This window comes from Pleurodeles waltl, chromosome 7, assembly GCF_031143425.1.
Source record: "Pleurodeles waltl isolate 20211129_DDA chromosome 7, aPleWal1.hap1.20221129, whole genome shotgun sequence".
Classification (NCBI taxonomy): domain Eukaryota; kingdom Metazoa; phylum Chordata; class Amphibia; order Caudata; family Salamandridae; genus Pleurodeles; species Pleurodeles waltl.
In genome coordinates this window covers 1,378,358,097-1,378,379,521 of record NC_090446.1, presented here as the reverse complement: position 1 = coordinate 1,378,379,521, position 21,425 = coordinate 1,378,358,097, and the positions used below count along the sequence as shown (strand labels likewise).

Below are 21,425 nucleotides of genomic sequence, written 5' to 3'. Positions count from 1 at the left end.
TAGGATGGGTTCTTATAACCACCCTATTATCTTGGAACACTGTGTAAGGCTCTTTTGCACAGAGAGCCTAAATCTCGCTTACTCTGCACGCTGAGGTAATAGCTACAAGAAACACTGTTTTCCATGTCGTATGCTGTAGAGAGGACTTATGTATGGGCTCAGGGCGTGGACCCTTCAGTTTCAAAAGCACCACATTTAGCTCGCAGGGAGTAGAGAGTTAATGAACAGGTAGAAAATCTTTTCTTAAACCCTCTAAAAAATCTTTAACAACAGGCATTTGATAAAAGGATGTCTGAGAAGATGATTTTCTATAAGCAGATGTAGCTGCAAGATGTACCTTTATCGATGAAAACTGCAAACCTGATTTTGCCAGATGGAGGAGGTAAGGTAAAATTACATCCTCCTGTCCCAGAATCGGTTGGAAATTATTCTGGATGCACCACATTAAAATCCATTTAAACGCATATGAACGTCTCATTGATGGTCTTTTGGACTCCTTAAGAATGTCCATGCATTCCTGCGAAAGACCTAGATAACCATATTGCAGGAATTCAGGAGCCATGCTGTCAAGCTCAACAAAGGAAGGTTGGGATGGAATATTTTCCCCTCAAGTTTGTGAAGGAGCTCTGGTCTGCACAGCAATCTCATATGTGGTTTCTCTGACAGAAGGAGTAGGTCTGTGTACCACCACTGGCAAGGCCATGCAGGGGCTAGTAGGATCATCCTGGTTCTGGCTCTGTAGAGTTTGTTGCTGACCTTTGGAATTAGAGGATTGGGAGAAAACGCATACAGAAACCTTTCTGATCAGTTGATCAAAAGGGCATTCCCCTTTGTCCTGGGTCGGTAAAACCTGGATGCAAAGCTTGGGAATTTTTTGTGTGCTTTTTCTATGAATAGGCCTATTTGCGGTTGCCCCAGTTCCTGAAAAAAAGTTTGAATGACATCATCGTTTAGAACCCAGTCATGATCTTCTGCATACGTGTGGCTCAGAAAATCTGCTTTGGTGTTCAAGGATCCTGGTAGGTGAACCGCCGATATTGTCAAGGTTCTGGCTAGTAGCCACTTCCAGTTTGTTTGAGCTTCCAACGATAGGGTCCATGAGTGGGTCCCTCCTTGCTTGTTCAGGTAATACATTGTGGTGGTGTTGTCCGTTTGAACAGGCAGAGAGTTTGTCTGAATGGAAGGATAGAGGGATTTCAGTGCTAGATGGACTGCTCTGAGTTCCAATATGTTTATATAACAAAGTTGTTCCTTCTCAGAACACAGGCCCTGAACTTAACGGGACCCATGTGAGCCCCCCACCCCTGAGAGGAAGCATCTGTGATCAAAGTTTGTGTGGGAAGTTCCTGTTTAAAAGGAACTCCTATCCGTAAATGCCGTTTCTGCATCCACCATTGGAGTGATTGTTAGACTTCCCTTGTGAGAAGTATCTTGTCCCATTGGTTGGAATATTGAAACCACTGATCTTCCAGAACTTGCTGTTGAGGTCTTGTGCAGTCTGGCATTGGGAACAATGAAGATGCAGGAGGCCATTGATACCATTAGCGATGCCACTTGTGTGGCTGATGGGCGAGGAGTGCAGATGAGAGTTTGACATTTTATGTCGATTGAGTATAACCTTTCCTCTGAAGGATACTCTCTTGCGTGGTTTGTATCCAGTGTCGCTCCTAGACAATGGATGCTTTGACTTGGTACCTGTGTGTTTTTTTATGTTGATCTGTAAGCCCAGAGTTTGGAGGCAAACATGATAATGCTGTTGTGCTAGGCACTCTTGATCAGCCAGTCATCTAGGTATAGATAGATGAAAATTTGCTTCCTTCTCAGATGTGCAGCACCTACTGCCATGCATTTTGAGAATGTTCCACGGGCTGATTTTAGGCCGAAGAGTAAGACTTTGTCCTGGTAGTACTTGCATGCTACCATGAAGCAAAGATACCTCCGATGTTTTCTTGCAATTGGAATGTGGAAGTAGGCATCGTGGAGGACTATGGAGAACATCCAGTCCCCCTTATGGAGTTGGGGGTAGATCTGAGGAAGAGCAAGCATTCAGAGTTTTAATTTTTGGATGAACTTGTTCAGGAGCCGCAGCTCTAAGATCAGTCTGTATTCTTGAGACAGGCCTTTTTTCTGGACGAAGAAATAGAGTGAGTAAAATCCTGTACCCCATTGCAAGAGTGGAACTTCCTCTATTGCCTCTTTTCGAAGTAACTCGGCTACTTCCTTTCGCAACAAGCTCTGTTGATGGTGGAATGTTGCTTTTAGTGGTACTTCCGGTGGAGGGGATTTGAACTTGAGTGCGTAATCGTTCTGAACAATGTTCAAAACACATTTGTCGCTTGTTATTTTGTGCCACTCTTTTAAATGCTTGGCAATGCTTCCCCCCACTTGAGCGGGAGACCGAGAAGAGGGAAGCCGTGACTCATTATTTTGACTGCCCTTTGGACGAGGATGTGGAAGGACGGAGAGCATTTTTTCCTCTTCTTGGGCGTCGAGGATATGGATGCGACCGACTATGTTGTTGTGGCACCCAGTGAAGGGTTTGAACCCTCTGTTGTATATGACGTTGGTCATAAGGCTTGTTTCTTTGTCTGAAATCTTTTCGTTTCTCATGCCCCACTGTCTTGAGAGTGTTTGCCTTCGCTTTCTTTCTGGCCATTTCCTCATCGGTGTGTGTACCGAAAAGAGATGATCAGTTGAAGGGAAGGTTTAATATTCTCTGCTGTGCTTCAGGCTTTAACCCCATAAGTCTTAGCCATGATAAATGACTTGTAGTGATGCCGTGAGAATAACCATGAGCAGAGAGATCGGAGGCATCAACTGCCGCGCTAATGACCTGGTTTGCCACTAGACCGCCCTCTTCTAAGATTTCCTGAAAATCTTCTGTCTTCTTCAGGTATTTTTTGTGTAAACCTAAAAAGGGAGTCCCACAAAGACTTATTGTACCTGCCAAGCAACGTCGTTGCACTGGATAACTTCATGTAGGATGCAGAAGTATTCAACATTTTCTTCCTCATCGAGTGAAATTGCTTACTGTCTTTAACCGGTGGTGCAGTCGAGGATGAAGCAGTGGCATGGGTCTTTTTTGCAACTGCCACAACCACCAAATCTGGGGGAGTATCTGACTGGAGGAACAAAGCGTCTTGATCGGGCGCCTTATATATTTTCTGGACCCTCGATGGTACAGCTTGAACAGACGCTGGAGTAAGGAAAGTCTGCATGGCAGGTTCAAGAGGGCCGGGTACTAAAGGTAGTAGTGGTCTGGAGGAAGATCTGTGATGTAGTGTTTCAAAAATGACCAACAACGTAGACACAGGTGTTGCAATGTCTATGTTTAGCTTTGTCGCTCCTCTGATGTGGACATTATTGAATGTAACCAGGTCGTCCACAGGGGAGACTGTAGCTGGATGGGAGTCTGACAGTGGTGGTGAATAGTCCCTTATGGAAGAACAAGAAGTAGAAGAACAAGAAGGTGACCTATGCCTTCTTCGAGACCTGGAACGGTAAAGGGTGACGTGATCTGACCGAGATCTGGTATGCGTAGATCTAGACGGAGATCTGTGAGATTGTGGTTCTTTAGTTGGTGTTCTCCCTCTGAGTGGACTCCTAGATCTGTCTGGTGTCCTTGATGGCGTACACGCAGGTGTTCTGGATGGAGAATAGGTTCTTGACTAGTCCGAACCTGGAGCAAGATGTCGTCGAGGGAGACGTGGAGATTGTAGCAGAGACTTATCTGCCCCTGGCGCTGTCTCTTCATGAATGGATCTGATCTCTGTGGAAAGAGATATGTTTCTCGTTGTCGAGAATCTTGGCTGCAATGGCGACCTGGGCCTGTCTTGCTGTCGTTGTATCCGACTCGACGTTGATAGTACTTGACGTCGAGCGTCTTCCGACATCAATATTGGATCCTCCGTAGGTGGCGTCAACGTTGTGTGATTTGAGATAGGCCTTGAAGTTGAATCCTGTGCCGTCGACATCTCTTGTTGCGTTGGATTAGTCGACAGTGAACCTGCTGCTGCTGATGATGTACCCTGTCTAGACGCGACTTCTCCGACATAGGTTGTGTTGACCGGACTGGGACTCTTGATGTCGATTGACCATGCCTTGCTGGCAACTTCTCCGACGTCGGTCTTGTCGACGTCGATGGCATTCGGACTGGCACTCTTGATGTCGATCCCAACGGCGAAGGGGAATAGATAGGTACTTCTTTCCTCCTACCTGAGGACTGTGGTGAGGAACGTCATTTTTTCGTTTGACCTTCCTCAATGTTCCAGAGAGGAGGGCTCTGTAAAGGAGGTTTTTGACTCCCCCTCCCCCCAACCCCCCAGGCCACTTGAAGGTCTCACCTTTCCTCTCCCTTGAAGTGCATGAAGTCTGCTCTTCTCTCGGTTCTTGACAGGGATAACATGTCTCAGGATTATGAGAAGCTGGCAAACAAGCAATGTAGACTTGAATGAGGGTCTGAAATTGCCATCTTCCTCCTATATGAGGGACATTTGTTAAAAAGAGATTTTGACTGATAAAAACTCTACTTTCATTCAGAAAATTTTTAAAAGTACAAAATGTACTTAAAAACGTCGAATGAAGTCAAATTCGAATTTATATGAAAAATTTCAATTTGTATTAACAAATACTCAGGAGCAAATGCTCTGGGATCCCTTTCTGAAGGAGCCTGAAAAAAGATCTGACCTAACTGTCACCTTTCTCTGGCCTCTGAGGCAGGTGGGGTACTGGAGGTCTCTGAGGCCGTAAAGACATGGTGCCATTTATTTGCTTTACCATGTTAATCGAAATGCATCCTGTGGCTAAAAATGTCTGTGCTTTTCATTACAGTTTTTTCTTCAATAAAACATAGTACTGTTATTTATGTCTCTTTTTTTCTGAGTTTCAGAAATTCTGGAGCTCTTTTTCATATTTATTAAAGGAAAACGTACCGAAAATTACACATTTTTACCTTTAAAACATAGGCTGCATGGATATGTATATTCACTTATATATATATTAATATGTATATGTGTTATGTGCTTCCGGGTCCCCGCACGCAGGCAGGAATAATTCAGTGCTTATGACTACTGATGAGGATTCTCTGGAAGAGAAAAGGTTTTCCGTGATCATTATTGTCGTGAATTTGTTAAAAGCAGTGTGAAGAACTCTATTAAATTAGTTAATCTCAGCAGTAATGCATTTCTAAAAGGCCGAATTTGCCCAAGAAAAAATATTTACTTTCTGTAAAAACTGTGACATCAGAGAAATAAAAAGAATATTCTTTGACAAATGGTCCAGAAAGTTTTGAATTGGTTCTCTGTATTTTCTTCTGGCAGCAGTGGCGGCTGCAGCAAATATCAAGGGGAGGGGCGGCGGTGATGATGGGGACGGGGGAGGACAAATACATATAAAAAAAAAGACTTACTATTCCCCACCACCACTGTTGTCTCCTGCCGCCTCGCTCGTCCCTCCTTTCCTGTTCTGGTGTCCCAGCAGTCACATGGACACCAGAACAGGCTCCTCATCAATCCTGTGCTGCTTTCATGCTAAAGGTAGCATGATAGTATGAAAGCAGCATCAGGATTGATCTGAGCGGCTCAGACTGCCACTCAGACACAACCCTGGAGCCTGTGAAGTTTCTCCAGCCCAGTTGTGTACACAACCGAGCTGGAGAAACCTAAGTGTGCATGTATGTTTGGCCGGCCGCCTTAGGCCGTCCAAACACACATGTGTACTTAGTGCACTCAATTCCTCATACCCCCTCCCACATCCCGAGGCCCAGCCCTGCCCCTCCCTTCACATGCTGGCTGAGCTAGCAGCAGAAAAATAAAACAATATTGAAGTATCATTTTATTTTTCTGCTCCTGGCTCTTAGGAGCCACCACTGTCTGGCAGCATACTGGTAAGGTGTCCCAGGTTTATCCCATGCCTTTAAGGGTGGCTCAAAAGTCGAGCCCGGCACCTGCTTTTTCTAATATCAATATGGAAGCCCCAGGAGTTATGCTGGAGGGCACACACATCTCCTAGTGACACACAACTCTACCCTGGGATGCCATAGGAGTTCTCCTGTAGGACACAGACATCTAGACACACAGCTCTGTCCTGGGGTGTCATGGAAATTTTGCTGCAGGGCACAGGCATCTCCCAGTGACACCCAGGTCTACCCTGGGGTGTCACAGGAATTATGCTGGAGGGCACAGGCATCACCCAATGACCTGGGGTGTCATGGTAAATCTGCTGGAGGGCATGGGCATTTTTCAAGACAGTGGTTCTGTCCTGGGGACTCATAGGAGTTCTGCTGGAGGGTACAAGTATCTCCCAAGACACCCAGTTCTATTATGGTTTGTCTTACTTGGGCGACATTTAGGGGCATATTTACAAGCCCCTACCGCCACCGGAGCACACTTTTTGTGATGCTCAGGTGACGCTGTACACTGCGCCATATTTACAAGGTGGTGCTAAGCCACTTTTTGTGGCTTAGCGCTGCCTTGTAAATATGGGCCCCTCTGACGCACTTTTCTGTGGCAGAGGGACATACAATGGGTGTTGCTGTGGGTGTTCCACCGCAACACCCATTACTTTTAACGCTGCCCTAGATTTACAAGGAATCCTGAATCTGAGGCAGCCCCAAAAACTAATGCCACTCCTGGGGTAGTGTTAGCATGGTGTAACAAGGAGAAATACTCTTATTTCTCCTCCTTTTTGCTTTTTCCATGTGTACTGCATTCTGCAGCATACAGAAAGAGCAAAATGCCGTGATTGATTGCTTATGTGCAGGAAGGTGTTCCTTCCCGCACATAAACAATGATTCAATAATGACGATTTGCTACTTTTATGTATGTTGCATTCTGCAGCACACATAGAAGTGCCAAATGGCCATTGTAGATTGTTTATGTGAAGGAAGGAACATCTTCCTGCACATAAACAATCATTTCCTTCAATGCAGACACCCTTGCATTTCGGTGTAAGGATGCCTGCATTGGCGCTGGCAGCTAAATTTAGCACCAGAGCTAAGGAAACACAGGGGTGCACAGTATTTTTGTAAATACAGAGCAGCCCTCCGTTTCAGAACTGACGCAGTGCGGCATTGCCAATTTTGGCACAGCGCTGCGCCAGAGCCTTGTAAATCTTGCCCATAGTATTTGAGAGACTGTCCTTTGCTATCTATTATTGGATATCTCACATTTTCTTGAAACTTAACCCACCAAAGATGGAGTTTTGGTTGCTCATTTTTTGCCAAGAACCCCTTTAGGTTACTCTTGGCTTTCCACTCTCTCTCTTCACCGTGAATATGCTCTCTGTTGGTTCTGCCGTTGGGAAACCCTTGTGGCTCATTTTAGATTCTGCTCATATTTTTGTTTTCACAACATCAATTGTCAGTCCTTTTTTAAGTCAAGCCTACCCAATAGCGCAGGCTGTCTGGTCACAAAAGACATATTGTGGGCCTGATAAGAACTTATAGCGGTTTACAGCCCGCACATTGCTTACCATTGGTTGGCTTTATTGTCACTCTCATTTGCTTGCTTCTTATTTGATGGCTTCTTTTGTCCCAGAATGTCCATCTTGTGCTAGTCCCTCATCTGAAGCACAGCCTCAATGCCATCTTGTTGACTGTCTGGCTTCTATCTTACTACTGCTCATCTTCAGAAGACTCCCTTTTTTATTTTTGCTGAATCACTTCATGAGAGTGTTTTTTTTCTAGCTCTCTCATGTGCTTCTGCCACACCAATTACCTGTCCCCCCATGCTTCATTTTACTGTCTCCCTTGTGTTCATCCAAGCTCTCTCCAATGTGCGACTCCCTATGCCAAACTACCTACCTCTTCCCGTGCTCAGTGTTGGTTTCTTGCATGTGTGCTTCTCACCCAACTCATTTATTCCCCTCACTCCTTTTGTGCTGCTCCACCTGCCCACTCACTGTAGCTTCCCCACCCACTCCTCCATTGTCCCTATGCCCACCACCTATTTTTTCTTTCTTTTTTGGGGGGAGAACCAGGCAGGAATTTGCTGTCAACCCCTCTGCCTTAAAGAAAAGTCCTTTTGCACTCCTGTCATTTATTTTATTTAGTGATCTACCTTGAGTCAGCAAACAAAAAAAATTGAGCCTGTGCCATTTTGTAAGCACATATTGATAATGACTCATGGGTGCACCTGCAAAATGATGTGGCGGCCTGGCCCAGGTCATTGCGCCATTTTTTGCTTTTTTTAATTCACTTTTGGTCATGCTGGACAGCAGTGATATCCTTTTGTTGGGTCCTTACTTGCAGCAAGTTTTTACATTTTTATTTTATTTCAGTTAATTTTGTTCTGTTTTGTTTGGTTCTGTTCCTTTTATTTTGAAATGTACATTACACTGAAAATTCAGTACAATTTTAAATTCACTGCTATCTAGTTTTGTCCTACTCAGTGAAGTACCTCCAAAACATGTCACATAAAATCTAAACAAATTCCATGTAACCAGTTAAACCATGTACAATGGATAAGGCAGGACAGTGCCCTATATTTGTATGTCCAAACAGTGGGCCTGATTTAGAACTTGGAGGATGGAATACTCCGTCACAAACATGACATTTCTCGTCCGCCATATAAAAATCCCATTATATCTTAGGAGGATCGTAATATGGTGGATGGGATATCCGTCACGTTTGTTACAGAGTATTCCATCCGCCAAATTCTAAATCAGGCCCTGTGTCCCACAAGCTATTCTACTCCTTCTATATGACATATGTTATACGCTCCATGCAGATCAAACCTAATCCAAAATAACCTCCAATTGAATATAACCAATAAAATGTAGGCCCTCATTACGACCCTGGCGGTCCACGGACTGCCAGGGCTGCAGTGGTGGTCTCACCACCACCATTACAACTGCAACGGATTGGCCATTGCCAAACCGCTGCTTCCCCACCCGTCACGCCAGGCTGGGGATTTCCACCTCCAGCCCGGCGGGAGTCAAATAACCACCAAAGTTATTACTACTCGGGACACCACCAGCATTTTCCTGATGGTCTCATAACCACGAAAATGCTGGCGGAAAGGTATACTGACACAGGAACTTGTATTCCTGTCGCTGGGATACCCCCCAAACACCTCCACACACATGCAGGCATGAACCCACACACAATTACACACAGACACAACCCCACTCACACACGCACTCACAACATTCACCCTCATAGACACGCATACATACCCAGACACATCACGCACACATACACTCTACATCCCCCACCCCCTCCTTTCAACTACATACATACACAACCCCCACTCCCCTACTCACCTTCACACAACCTCACCCCCAAACGTACCTCACCGCATGCACACCTCATCTACACATACAAACATACACGCAATCATAATGAGGGCAGTAGTTTCTCTAGTCAGTTCTTAATAATCAAGCTATAGTGCATGCTTGTCTTCTTGGGTGCATAAAAGTAGAAGCACACTCAAGGACTGATAGAAAACAATAAGACAGCTGTGAAGTTATCTTCAGTGTGATTCCAAAAAGGTATAGATATACCCTAGTGGAACAATACATCATGTCCTAGATCAGTGGTAAAATCACGCTCATGGTAAGGCAGCAATCTTTGTTGATTTTGTTACAAAAATATGTGTGATGTTATTGCCATTTGTCTAACGTACATCCACTTCTGGGGCTGAACATCACCAAAAACATTTTGGGCCTGATTTTCAAAGGTAAACTTACACTCCTGTGTAAGTTTACAATTGTTTGTTATACACAAAGGTATTTTTTACTAGCAGCATCTTTACAACTCTGAGTCTATGCACATAAAAATAAAGGATTGTCCTATCTTTTTATGCGTGGAAACTCATCAGTTGAAGCATCCCTTGCACTAAGGTGCAAGGATGCCTGAGTTGCAAGCAGGATTGTTTTTGCGCAGGAATGGAGCACACAAGGAAAGTGACAAAAATGAGGAGGAATAAAGATATTTCTCCTTGTTGTGCCTCATCTGGGGAGGTGTATCTTTTTGGCACATTCCTAGGCTTACCTGTTCTTGTAAATCTGGGAAGGCGTCAAAATCCATGGCTGTTGCCTGGGAACACCCATGCAACATCCATAAAATTGCCTCCCTGGTGCCGAGGGATGCCACGCAATGATTTCCACTGCGTTACATTACTAGAGATTTATGAAGCCACATAGGGCCACACAAGCTAGCCTTGCATGGCTTCATAGATCTCATTTTTCATTTACATTCATCTTGCATGATGCTGCGTGGTCAGGAGCGAGGCAGAGGGGCTCTTAAATATGCCCCTTAGCTTTCATGGTGGAGGGGGCTGTGAGTATCTCACCTTCTATTTTGTCATACAGATTTAATAATGGATAGAGCTCATTGCCATTTGTAACACATTCTATCTGTCTAACAACAACTGGGTCCATTTTATATTTAGACCAGAGAGATCAGTCTTGATCCACAAAGGCTAAATTCATGCCAGAGTTACATGAGATATATTTATATAGAATTAATCTACATAGTTTTAATTACATATTCACTGGTGACCCTACAAACGTGACAACAGTCTGACCCTCTTTGACTACATTTGAATTCTTCTTGGTTAAGCCATTCTAGAAGCAGTGAAATCCTCAATCTGGCCAAAGTGTCACATGGATCCATAAAACCTTCATATCTTAAATGTTCTTGAGCTCAGAGATTTCAGAGTAACCTTGCTGAGTGACACTATGGGGGTCATTTTGACCCTCGCGGTCCGAGACCGCCAGGGCTAAAATGACGGAAGCACCGCCAACAGGCTGGCGGTGCTTCCTGCCCTATTATGACCGCAGCGGATGTGCCGCGGTCGCACCGATGGGGCCGGCAGTTTCCCGCCGTTTTAGCCCCGGCGGTGATAATCCACCAGGGCAGCGCTGCAAGCAGCGCTGCCCTGGGGATTATGACACCTCTACCGCCAGCCTGTTTCTGGCGGTTTGCACCGCCAGGAAGAGGCTGGCGGTAAGGGGTGTCCTGGGGCCCCCTAACAGGGCCCCGGCCAGCTTTTCACTGTCTGCATAGCAGACAGTGAAAAGCGCGATGGGTGCAACTGCACCCGTCGCACGGCTGCAACACCGCCGGCTCCATTAGGAGACGGCTCCTATGTTGCGGCCTCATCCCCGCTGGGCCGGCGGGCGCAAACTTGTTTTGCACCCGCCGGCCCAGCGGGGATGTCGTAATGGGGGCTGCTGGAGTGCGGCCGCATTGGCGGCCGCACAGCGGTTACCGCTTGGCGGACGGCCGTAGCCGGCCGCCAAGGTCGTAATGACCCCCTATATTCGTTGGAGAGGTGCACATTATTGCTTTTAAGAGGCCATTTTATCATTGAATTGTGTTGCCCTTGCATCACACTTGATGTAGCAAGGGCAACACAATCCTTTAGTCAGATTTACCAAGCAAGGCAAGGCCACCTTGCGTTCCTCTCCCTGGTAAGGCGTTCCATGGGTGGAGCATGGGTCTTCCAACACATTCACCCATGGATTTCGGCGCATTTCCAGATTTACTAAGCCTGGTAAGCCTGGGAATGCGTCAAAATGCCAAAAAGGTGCAAACAGGAGAAATATCTTTATTTCTCCCCATTTTTTTATTTTTCTTTCTCCGCCGTCAGTTTTTATTTCTACAGGAGGTGTACAAAAACAATCCTACCTGCAACACAGGCACCATCGCACCATGACACAAGGGTGCCTGTGTTCGTTCTAGGCTGTACTAAGTGCACCAATGCAAGGAGATGGCAGGAATGTGCCACGTCTTGACAAATATGGCACATTCCTGCTTTCTCTATTTGACGCAGCTCAGCAAGTTGTCTAAATCTGGCCCTATATGTCTACTTTGCTCTTAAAAATATAATGTGCTCTATTGGTTCCAAATAAGGCTTTTGCTGTGTCATCTGCAATTTGGCACATAGTTCTACTTAATTCTGATGCTGTAGTGTCATTAGTATTTATGATTAAAGGAGATTTTGTAATATATACAAAAAAATCCAGTCTTCTTACAGTATATTACATTGAATACACTTCTCGACCTTGGATCGTCTTACTATGCCATTGTTGAGTTTACAGATTTGTCTCGTCTGCAGTGCTGTGCCCCTACAGCTGATAGTCACATGCGCAATAATCGTGTATATAGATATCATTCCCAGTGGTAAAGCAATGAATAAACAGCGCTTTCCTTATATGAGAAAGCTCAACTACCTTTTGTGCTTGTGATGCATCCGGTTGTACGCCTGCTGTATGGTCCATCTTTTGTTTCTAGAGAGAGACTTAATGGCTGCAATTCCAATATTCGGAGTTTCTCATTGCATATGCTTTCCAGTGGGCAAAGATTTACTGCATGGCATATTGTGACATGCTCCTTTGGAAAGTGGAAGGAGAGTAAAATGTATTGCAGACCCAAGAACAATTATCTGAAATATATATGGCCACCACCATCTCTTTAGCCATCTCCAGGACCCAGATTGAACTGGTGCCTCCATGTTGACACAAATATGGATTGTTCATAGGTTTACAGGAGAATCTTAGGAAAGGGTGGGGTTTAGCCTTTGGCACTGACATTTGATGTTGCTGTCTTAAAAGCTTCCATTGCTGAATAAGTGTCAGTAGTTTCATTTCACTACTTAGCTGCCACATTTGAATTCAACTTTAACTTTCTTATAGGCACATAAGGCACTGATATTTTATATCCATTCAAGGATCAATTAACTGCAATATATTCTTATTGACTTTCAAAGTGGTCTACGGCTAAGGAAAGTGTTGCTGACGCAGTATGCATCTGGTTGTATCGTGTGGTGTAGTGGATTCACATGCTAGGCACATTCCTGCCATCTGGTGTTGAATTCGGATATTACAACTTGTTTTTCGATGAAATGTGGAGTCGCAAGATGGGCTGTGACTCATCCCTAGGTCCATAATGCAGCTTGGTTCTGACTCAAACCTAAATTGTATTTCATTCAAAAGGTTAGTAGTAAAACATCTTCTTCCGAAAACGGTAGCTAGTGAGCAGAAGATGGTGGTGTTTGGAACAATGTTCTCAATACTGCTTAGCCTGTTGAGTGACCTCGTATTTTTACGCAGTAGGTTTTCATAAAGGTACATGATGCTGAGCAGGTAGCTGCCTTGCAGATGTCTGCCAATGGGATGTTACCCATGAAGCCCCCTTTTTGCATGTTAAGTGTGCTCTGGGGGAGTACAGCGGAACTCTGGATTCATTTATTTATCACCCTGTCTTTGTGTACCTGAATGAATGGTTCTTGAATACGGAGTGCTTATAACTCACTGATATGTCTGAGGGAGGTTTGAGTCAATTTCTAGGACAGAAACATTTCTGATATTCAGTTCGAGTATCAGAAATGTTTCTGTAATAAATTACAAGGACTAGACCATGCATCAAGAACTGTTTGGATTGTGAAATATTTAATTGGATTATTTATCTACTTATGATTTGGTTGTCTTTACCTAGTTAAATTTGAGTGCCTCACGTAGGTTTGTGTTTAAGCTTCTGTTTACTTTGTAAACATTTTTAGGGATTGGGTGTTGTCCCATGTGAAGGCACCTTTTGTTTACTTTGCGCCTTGTACTATCCTTGAGCGCCTTTCCCTTCCCTCACAATCACACCCCATTTTGTTGACAGCAGTGTAGAGATGTGTGATGTAGGGTTGTGTTGGGAAGTGTGATGTGGCGAACAGGCCGGCGTGCCATCCACTTACGAGTAGCTGTTCTGTTGCTGCCTGCGTCGCGCGGTTCTCATCTTTTCAAAGCGCGCCTCCATCTCCTCTAGGACCTTGGGAGTGTAGCGCACCACCAGCTTCACTGTGCCCTGCGCAGCCTTCAGCAGCTCCACTGCTTTCTCGTGCTGCTCTCCTTCCACACTCTGCAGGAAAGGCACAAACAGCGAGAGAAAGAGAAAGGCAAATGAGAGGAACTATCAGGAACCAGGAGTCAACAGAAGAAGGGTCACCAAGAATATATCATGGAAGGAAAGCCAAGGAGGGAAACAGTGCAGGCCAGTCCCGAAGGAAGGCTCACGGTGAGGGATTGAGGGACTGGAGAGGATTCCCTTTTGTTTCTTCTCAATTACTCAACCCCCCACCCTCCAGTTATCACTCCACCTCCAGCTGGTATCCTGCTCTAATATGTAATTCAGAGTATAATGTTTTAGGGGAAACATAGTATCTCCGGGACCATCTCTTAGGAGAGCATCTTAGTAAACGTTGGAGGTTTTAGGAGTATATAAACGTCTAATCCAAAGTAGCCGCGGAATTCCAAAAATAAAAATTGAAAATTCACAATTTATTAGTGGAAGATGGCGAACAATAAATGTGGTGGGGCATAAATATTCATCTCGAGCTGGGTCAATAAGTCCTACTTTCAGCTGGTACGTTTTGAAAATTATTAGAAAAAAAAGAAGCCACGTGGTTCACCTTGCACCAGGCCCAGGTATCCCTTATTAGTGTATAGGGTGTCTAGCAGCTTAGGCTGATAGATAATGGTAGCATAGCAGAGCAGCTTAGGCTGAACTAGGAGACGAGTGAAGCTCCTACAGTACCACTAGTGTCATATGCACAATATCATAAGAAAACACAATACACAGATATACTAAAAATAAAGGTACTTTATTTTTATGACAATATGCCAAAGTATCTCAGTGAGTACCCTCAGTATGAGGATAGCAAATATACACAAGATATATGTACACAATACCAAAAATATGCAGTATAGTCTTAGAAAACAGTGCAAACAATCTATAGCTACAATAGGATGCAATGGGGACACATAGGGATAGGGGCAACACAAACCATATACTCCAAAAGTGGAATGCGAACCACGAATGGACCCCAAACCTATGTGACCTTGTAGAGGGTCGCTGGGACTGTAAGAAAACAGTGAGGGTTAGAAAAATAGCCCACCCCAAGACCCTGAAAAGTGAGTGCAAAGTGCACTAAAGTTCCCCAAAGGACATAGAAGTCGTGATAGGGGAATTCTGCAGGAAAGACACAAACCAGCAATGCAACAACAATGGATTTCCAGTCGAGGGTACCTGTGGAACAAGGGGACCAAGTCCAAAAGTCACAAGCAAGTCGGAGATGGGCAGATGCCCAGGAAATGCCAGCTGTGGATGCAAAGAAGCTGCTACTGGACAGTAGAAGCTGAAGGTTCTGCAGGAACGACAAGGGCTAGGAACTTCCCCTTTGGAGGACGGATCCCTCATGCCGTGGAGAGTCGTGCAGAAGTGTTTTCCTGAAGAAAGACTGCAAACAAGCCTTGCTAGCTGCAAGTCATGCGGTTAGGGTTTTTGGATGCTGCTGTGGCCCAGGAGGGACCAGGATGTCACCAATTGCATCAGAGGACAGAGCGGGCGTCAAGCAAGACAAGGAGCCCTCTCAGAAGCAGACAGCACCTGCAGAAGTGCCAGAACAGGCACTACGAAGTGGAGTGAAACAGTGCTCACCCGAAGTTGCACAAAGGAGTCCCACGCCGCCGGAGGACAACTTAGGAGGTCATGCAATGCAGGTTAGAGTGCCGTGGACCCAGGCTGGACTGTGCACAAAGGATTTCCGCCGGAAGTGCACAGAGGCCGGAGTAGCTGCAAAAGTCGCGGTTCCCAGCAATGCAGTCTGGCGTGGGGAGGCAAGGACTTACCTCCACCAAACTTGGACTGAAGAGTCACTGGACTGTGGGAGTCACTTGGACAGAGTTGCTGGATTCAAGGGACCTCGCTCGTTGTGCTGAGAGGAGACCCAGGGTACCGGTGATGCAGTTCTTTGGTGCCTGCGGTTGCAGGGGGACGATTCCGTCGACCCACGGGAGATTTCTTCGGAGCTTCTAGTGCAGAGAGGAGGCAGACTACCCCCACAGCATGCACCACCAGGAAAACAGTCGAGAAGGCGGCAGGATCAGCGTTACAGAGTTGCAGTAGTCGTCTTCGCTACTTTGTTGCAGTTTTGCAGGCTTCCAGCGCGGTCAGCAGTCGATTCCTTGGCAGAAGGTGAAGAGAGAGATGCAGAGGAACTCGGATGAGCTCTCGCATTCGTTATCTAAGGAATTCCCCAAAGCAGAGACCCTAAATAGCCAGAAAAGAGGGTTTGGCTACCTAGGAGAGAGGATAGGCTAGCAACACCTGAAGGAGCCTATCAGAAGGAGTCTCTGACGTCACCTGCTGGCACTGGCCACTCAGAGCAGTCCAGTGTGCCAGCAGCACCTCTGTTTCCAAGATGGCAGAGGTCTGGAGCAAACTGGAGGAGCTCTGGGCACCTCCCAGGGGAGGTGCAGGTCAGGGGAGTGGTCACTCCCCTTTCCTTTGTCCAGTTTCGCGCCATAGCAGGGCTGAGGGGTCCCTGAACCGGTGTAGACTGGCTTATGCAGAAATGGGCACCATCTGTGCCCATGAAAGCATTTCCAGAGGCTGGGGGAGGCTACTCCTCCCCTGCCTGAACACCTTTTTCCAAAGGGAGGGGGTGTAACACCCTCTCTCTGAGGAAGTCCTTTGTTCTGCCATCCTGGGCCAAGCCTGGCTGGACCCCAGGAGGGCAGAAACCTGTCTGAGGGGTTGGCAGCAGCAGCAGCTGCAGTGAAACCCCTGAAAAGGCAGTTTGGCAGTACCCGGGTCTGTGCTACAGACCTGTGGGATCATGGGATTGTACCAACAATGCCAGGATGGCATAGAGGGGGCAATTCCATGATCTTAGACATGTTACATGGCCATATTCGGAGTTACCATTGTGAAGCTACACATAGGTAGTGACCTATATGTAGTGCACGCGTGTAATGGTGTCCCCGCACTCACAAAGTCCGGGGAATTGGCCCTGAACAATGTGGGGGCACCTTGGCTAGTGCCAGGGTGCCCACACACTAAGTAACTTAGCACCCAACCTTTACCAGGTAAAGGTTAGACATATAGGTGACTTATAAGTTACTTAAGTGCAGTGTAAAATGGCTGTGAAATAACGTGGACGTTATTTCACTCAGGCTGCAGTGGCAGGCCTGTGTAAGAATTGTCAGAGCTCCCTATGGGTGGCAAAAGAAATGCTGCAGCCCATAGGGATCTCCTGGAACCCCAATACCCTGGGTAGCTCAGTACCATATACTAGGGAATTATAAGGGTGTTCCAGTATGCCAATGTAAATTGGTAAAATTGGTCATTAGCCTGTTAGTGACAATTTGAAAGAAATGAGAGAGCATAACCACTGAGGTTCTGGTTAGCAGAGCCTCAGTGAGACAGTTAGGCATCACACAGGGAACGCATACCTATAGGTCACAAACTTATGAGCACTGGGGTCCTGACTAGCAGGGTCCCAGTGACACATAACAAACATACTGAAAACATAGGGTTTTCACTATGAGCACTGGGCCCTGTCTAGCAGGATACCAGTGAGACAGTGAAAACACCCTGACATATACTCACAAACAGGCCAAAAGTGGGGGTAACAAGGCTAGAAAGAGGCTACTTTCTCACACCCCACCCTCCAGTTATCACTCCACCTCCAGCTGGTATCCTGCTCTAATATGTAATTCAGAGTATAATGTTTTAGGGGAAACATAGTATCTCCGGGACCATCTCTTAGGAGAGCATCTTAGTAAACGTTGGAGGTTTTAGGAGTATATAAACGTCTAATCCAAAGTAGCCGCGGAATTCCCAAAATAAAAATTGAAAATTCACAATTTATTAGTGGAAGATGGCGAACAATAAATCTGGTGGGGCATAAATATTCATCTCGAGCTGGGTCAATAAGTCCTACTTTCAGCTGGTACGTTTTGAAAATTATTTGAAAAAAAAGAAGCCACGTGGTTCATTTTGCAGCACTTTCCACACAAGTGAATGGCTAACTTATTACTTTGCCTGTAGGGTAGTTGTAGGATTAATGTGACCGCTGCACAGATCCTCGTGTAATCTGCAGGCAGCAGGGTCTTAACTCCCTAAAATAGCTCCGAGCCTTCGCTTGCTGTGGGGCTGCGTGTAACCTAGGTAACAAAAGGCTGAATCCTCACAGAACCAACTCAGCCTTCCATCTTTCTAAGGTGGGCAAACTGAGCACATTTAAATATAGTCATGCTAACAGCTATTTTTGAATTGGGAGCTAGGACTTAGACATAGCAGTCATGTGTGACACCTTCAGCCGCTCCGGCCAAATTAGGCACAAGAGATATATATTCGGGCACAAGTTGTTTGGATTTTCACACTGGAGGTCGCAGCTGAAAATAACACGATCCAGAGAGCCAGGAACGGATGAACATCCCACCCAGCACATGAAGAGGGGAGGAAGCAAGGAAATGAAGCAATATGCCTCAAAAGAGAGGCAACGGGCACTTGCCTCCTTTAACATGAATGGGAGACTAGCAGCACTTCTCATTAGCAAACAGGCAGTTTAGGATCATGAGTGCCTGCACTTGTATATTTTCATTTTAAGCCCTGGAGAGAGAGAGGGAAAGGAGGAAGGGGGAGATAACAGGGAGGAAAGGAAGGAAGAAATGGAGGAAGAGTGCAAAAAGGGAGAGAAAGAAAAGATGAAAAAAGAACAAAAAATGAAGCAAAGAAATGGTAGAAGAGGGAATGCAAAGTGGGAGAGAGATTTAAAAAGAGGGGAGAAAGAGTGGACATCAATCTAGGTAACTATTATAAAAACACAGCAAACTATACTCGTGACAGAAGCGAGCAGAGCTGTTTTAACATCTGAAAGGTTCTCTACATGGCTCATTGGTGAATAGCAAGATGTTTATCTGCTAGTTATTACATCTGTCTTTGCTTTTGTTGTTTTGGGGGGTTCGCTTTATAGAATGCCAGCCACCAGTGAGGGGATGTTTTGTTGATGCTCAAATGAATGATTAAAAACCAATGATTGTAGCAGTGGCAGCAGAGAGTGCTTTTCTGTGCTTGATGAAGCCCAAAGCCCTTCAGGTGGCATTTGCAAGTCTCTGTCTTTCCTAGAAAACGTTGTGGCTGCCAGAGACATACGGTAGGAGTAGTTGGAAAACACAGAACAAGCATTGGCAAAGCCAGTAAGCCTGACACTTATAAGGCTTTGCCGATGCTTTTAGCCATACTGTACTGCACTGTGGATGCTGTGCAGCATGGCTTAAAAATACAAAGTGTGGCTGTGGAGACGCGTCTACCGTGTCATTTTGTAGGGGAGCACACACGTTCAACACACATACTCACAAAAAGACAGACTTTGTTTCTTTTTATTTACCAATTGAAGACAGATAGGTACATTTTTTTAAAAAGTGGCTGAAAAGTGTTTTTTTTAAGTACAGCAAGAGTGCCGTTTTGAAAAAGAAAAAAAAAATCAAACAGATGAGCGAGTTGCAGGCTCGAGTTGGGGGTGAGAGAGGAAGAGGAAGCAACGCAGCGAGTGTGGGGAGCAGCACCACGAGGGAGAGCACACGGGGCCAAAAGGAGAAATACACAGGTGAAGGAGAGCAACATGGACCACATGGAGGAGTGTAGAAGGACATGGGTGAGAGAGAGCCACAGGTGCAGTCTGGGGGATGACCAACACCACAATACTCCAGACCCAGGAAGACTCATTTTTATGCAGGCTCTTGGAAGTCCCATGCTCAACATCAACTTATATCACTCATAAAGGACTAGGTATAGCCCATATAGGTGACTCTGTTCAGTTCAGTTTAGTGGCAAAAAGGTATAGCATTTGGAGCAAGACCGGCACAAAATTCACAAGGGATATAATCAGGGACTGCTGGGAACTTGACCACTACAGAAAAATACCATGGCTGCGGTGCATTAATAGTAAATTGCAGGAAACAGATGATAGCATCAGTATTACTGCACCTGCTACTATCCTGCAATATGGTAAAAAAGATCTAAAAAGCATTTTTATGGCAAAAAGGGAGGCCAGGAGAGAAATATGTGAAAAGGCGAAGGCGACCATTGAAAGATATTGCCAAGGGCCTCTATATCAAGGGTACAAGGTTATTTGATTAATGTATTAAATGCACAACAGATTTTATTTAACTAGACTATGCCTATCAATCGTACATTACCCTGTTGCATTCCCAAAAGCAGAGACATGGGCAGAAAAATTACCTAAGTGCCCATGTGATGGAAAAGCTGGCCAATCCACCATACATTTTATTCTGTTTAGTAAAGACATTAGGTGGTGTGTATTGCGCCCACTATGCTTTTTTTTTTATTTTTATCAAATAAGCTTATATACCATCAGGAGGCTTTTAGGCCCGTATTTATACTTTTTGACGCTAAACTGCGCTAACGCAGTTTAGCGTCAAAAATTTTTGCGCCGGCTAACGCCATTCTGAAGCGCCATGCAGGCGCCGTATTTATTGAATGGCGTTAGCCGGGGCAAGCAGACCGGCGCTGCCTGGTGTGCGTGGAAAAAAACCACGTACACCAGGCAGCGCCGGCGTTGGGAAAAATGGCGCTAGGGCGTCTTAAAAATGGTGCAAGTCAGGTTGACGCAAAAAATCGCCTCCACCCGATTAGCGCCATTTTTAACGACGCCCAGACGCCATTTACATGACTCCTGTCTTAGTAAAGACAGGAGTCATGCCCCCTTGCCCAATGGCCATGCCCAGGGGACTTATGTCCCCTGGGCATGGTCATTGGGCATTGAGGCATGTAGGGGGGCACAAATCAGGCCTCCCTATGCCAAAAAAAAATATAAAAAAAAATATATATATACTTACCTGAACTTACCTGAATGTCCCTGGGGTGGGTCCCTCCAGCCTTGGGTGTCCTCCTGGGGTGGGCAAGGGTGGCAGGGGGGGTCCCTGGGGGCATGGGAGGGCAGCTGTGGGCTCATTTTGAGCCCACAGGTCCCTTAACGCCTGCCCTGACCCAGGCGCTAAAATCCGGCGCAAATGCGGGGTTTTTTGGCCCGCCCACTCCCGGGCATGATTTTTGCCCGGGAGTATAAATACGACGCATTTGCGGCGCAGTCATTTTTTTAGACGGGAACGCCTACCGTGCATCTCATTAACGCAAGGAAGGCGTTCACGCAAAAAAATGACGCTCTTTACTCATAGTTTGGCGCTAGATGCGTCTAACGCCAAAGTATAAATATGGCGTTAGTTTTGCGCCGAATTTGCGTCGAAAAAAACGACGCAAATTTGGCGCAAACTGAGTATAAATATGCCCCTTAATCTCTTACGTGATTTAAGTGATGTCCATACCTTTGGCATAGTCCTGACTTTTATAAAATCTTCAAGTAGGAAGTGGAAAGCACTGAACCATTCAGAAATATTGCGATAATAGGAGGCCACTGTATGTCACTGATCATTGATTATTATCTATATGTCTGTCTACATTTCAATAGATTGATCACATTATTTATATTGTACTTATATGCTGCTTTTTCCTAGGCACCTGCACTTCTGTATAATAGATTATCCATCTATCTGTCCTTTTCAATATAAAGTTACTTCCATAGATTGGTCATTGTTCTTATTCTACAATTACATATTTTCACCATTGC

At 45.5% G+C, this 21,425-nt stretch overlaps 1 protein-coding gene across 1 annotated transcript in view; it reads right to left on the bottom strand.

Moving 5' to 3' along the window:
* The window catches only part of LIN7B (lin-7 homolog B, crumbs cell polarity complex component), a 60,985-nt gene that overhangs the window by 6,628 nt on the left and 32,932 nt on the right, over positions 1–21,425 (bottom strand). The window contains exon 5 of the mRNA XM_069200868.1: positions 13,689–13,852. Coding sequence (XP_069056969.1) covers positions 13,689–13,852 — 164 coding nt within the window. The remainder of the gene's footprint in view (positions 1–13,688; positions 13,853–21,425) is intronic.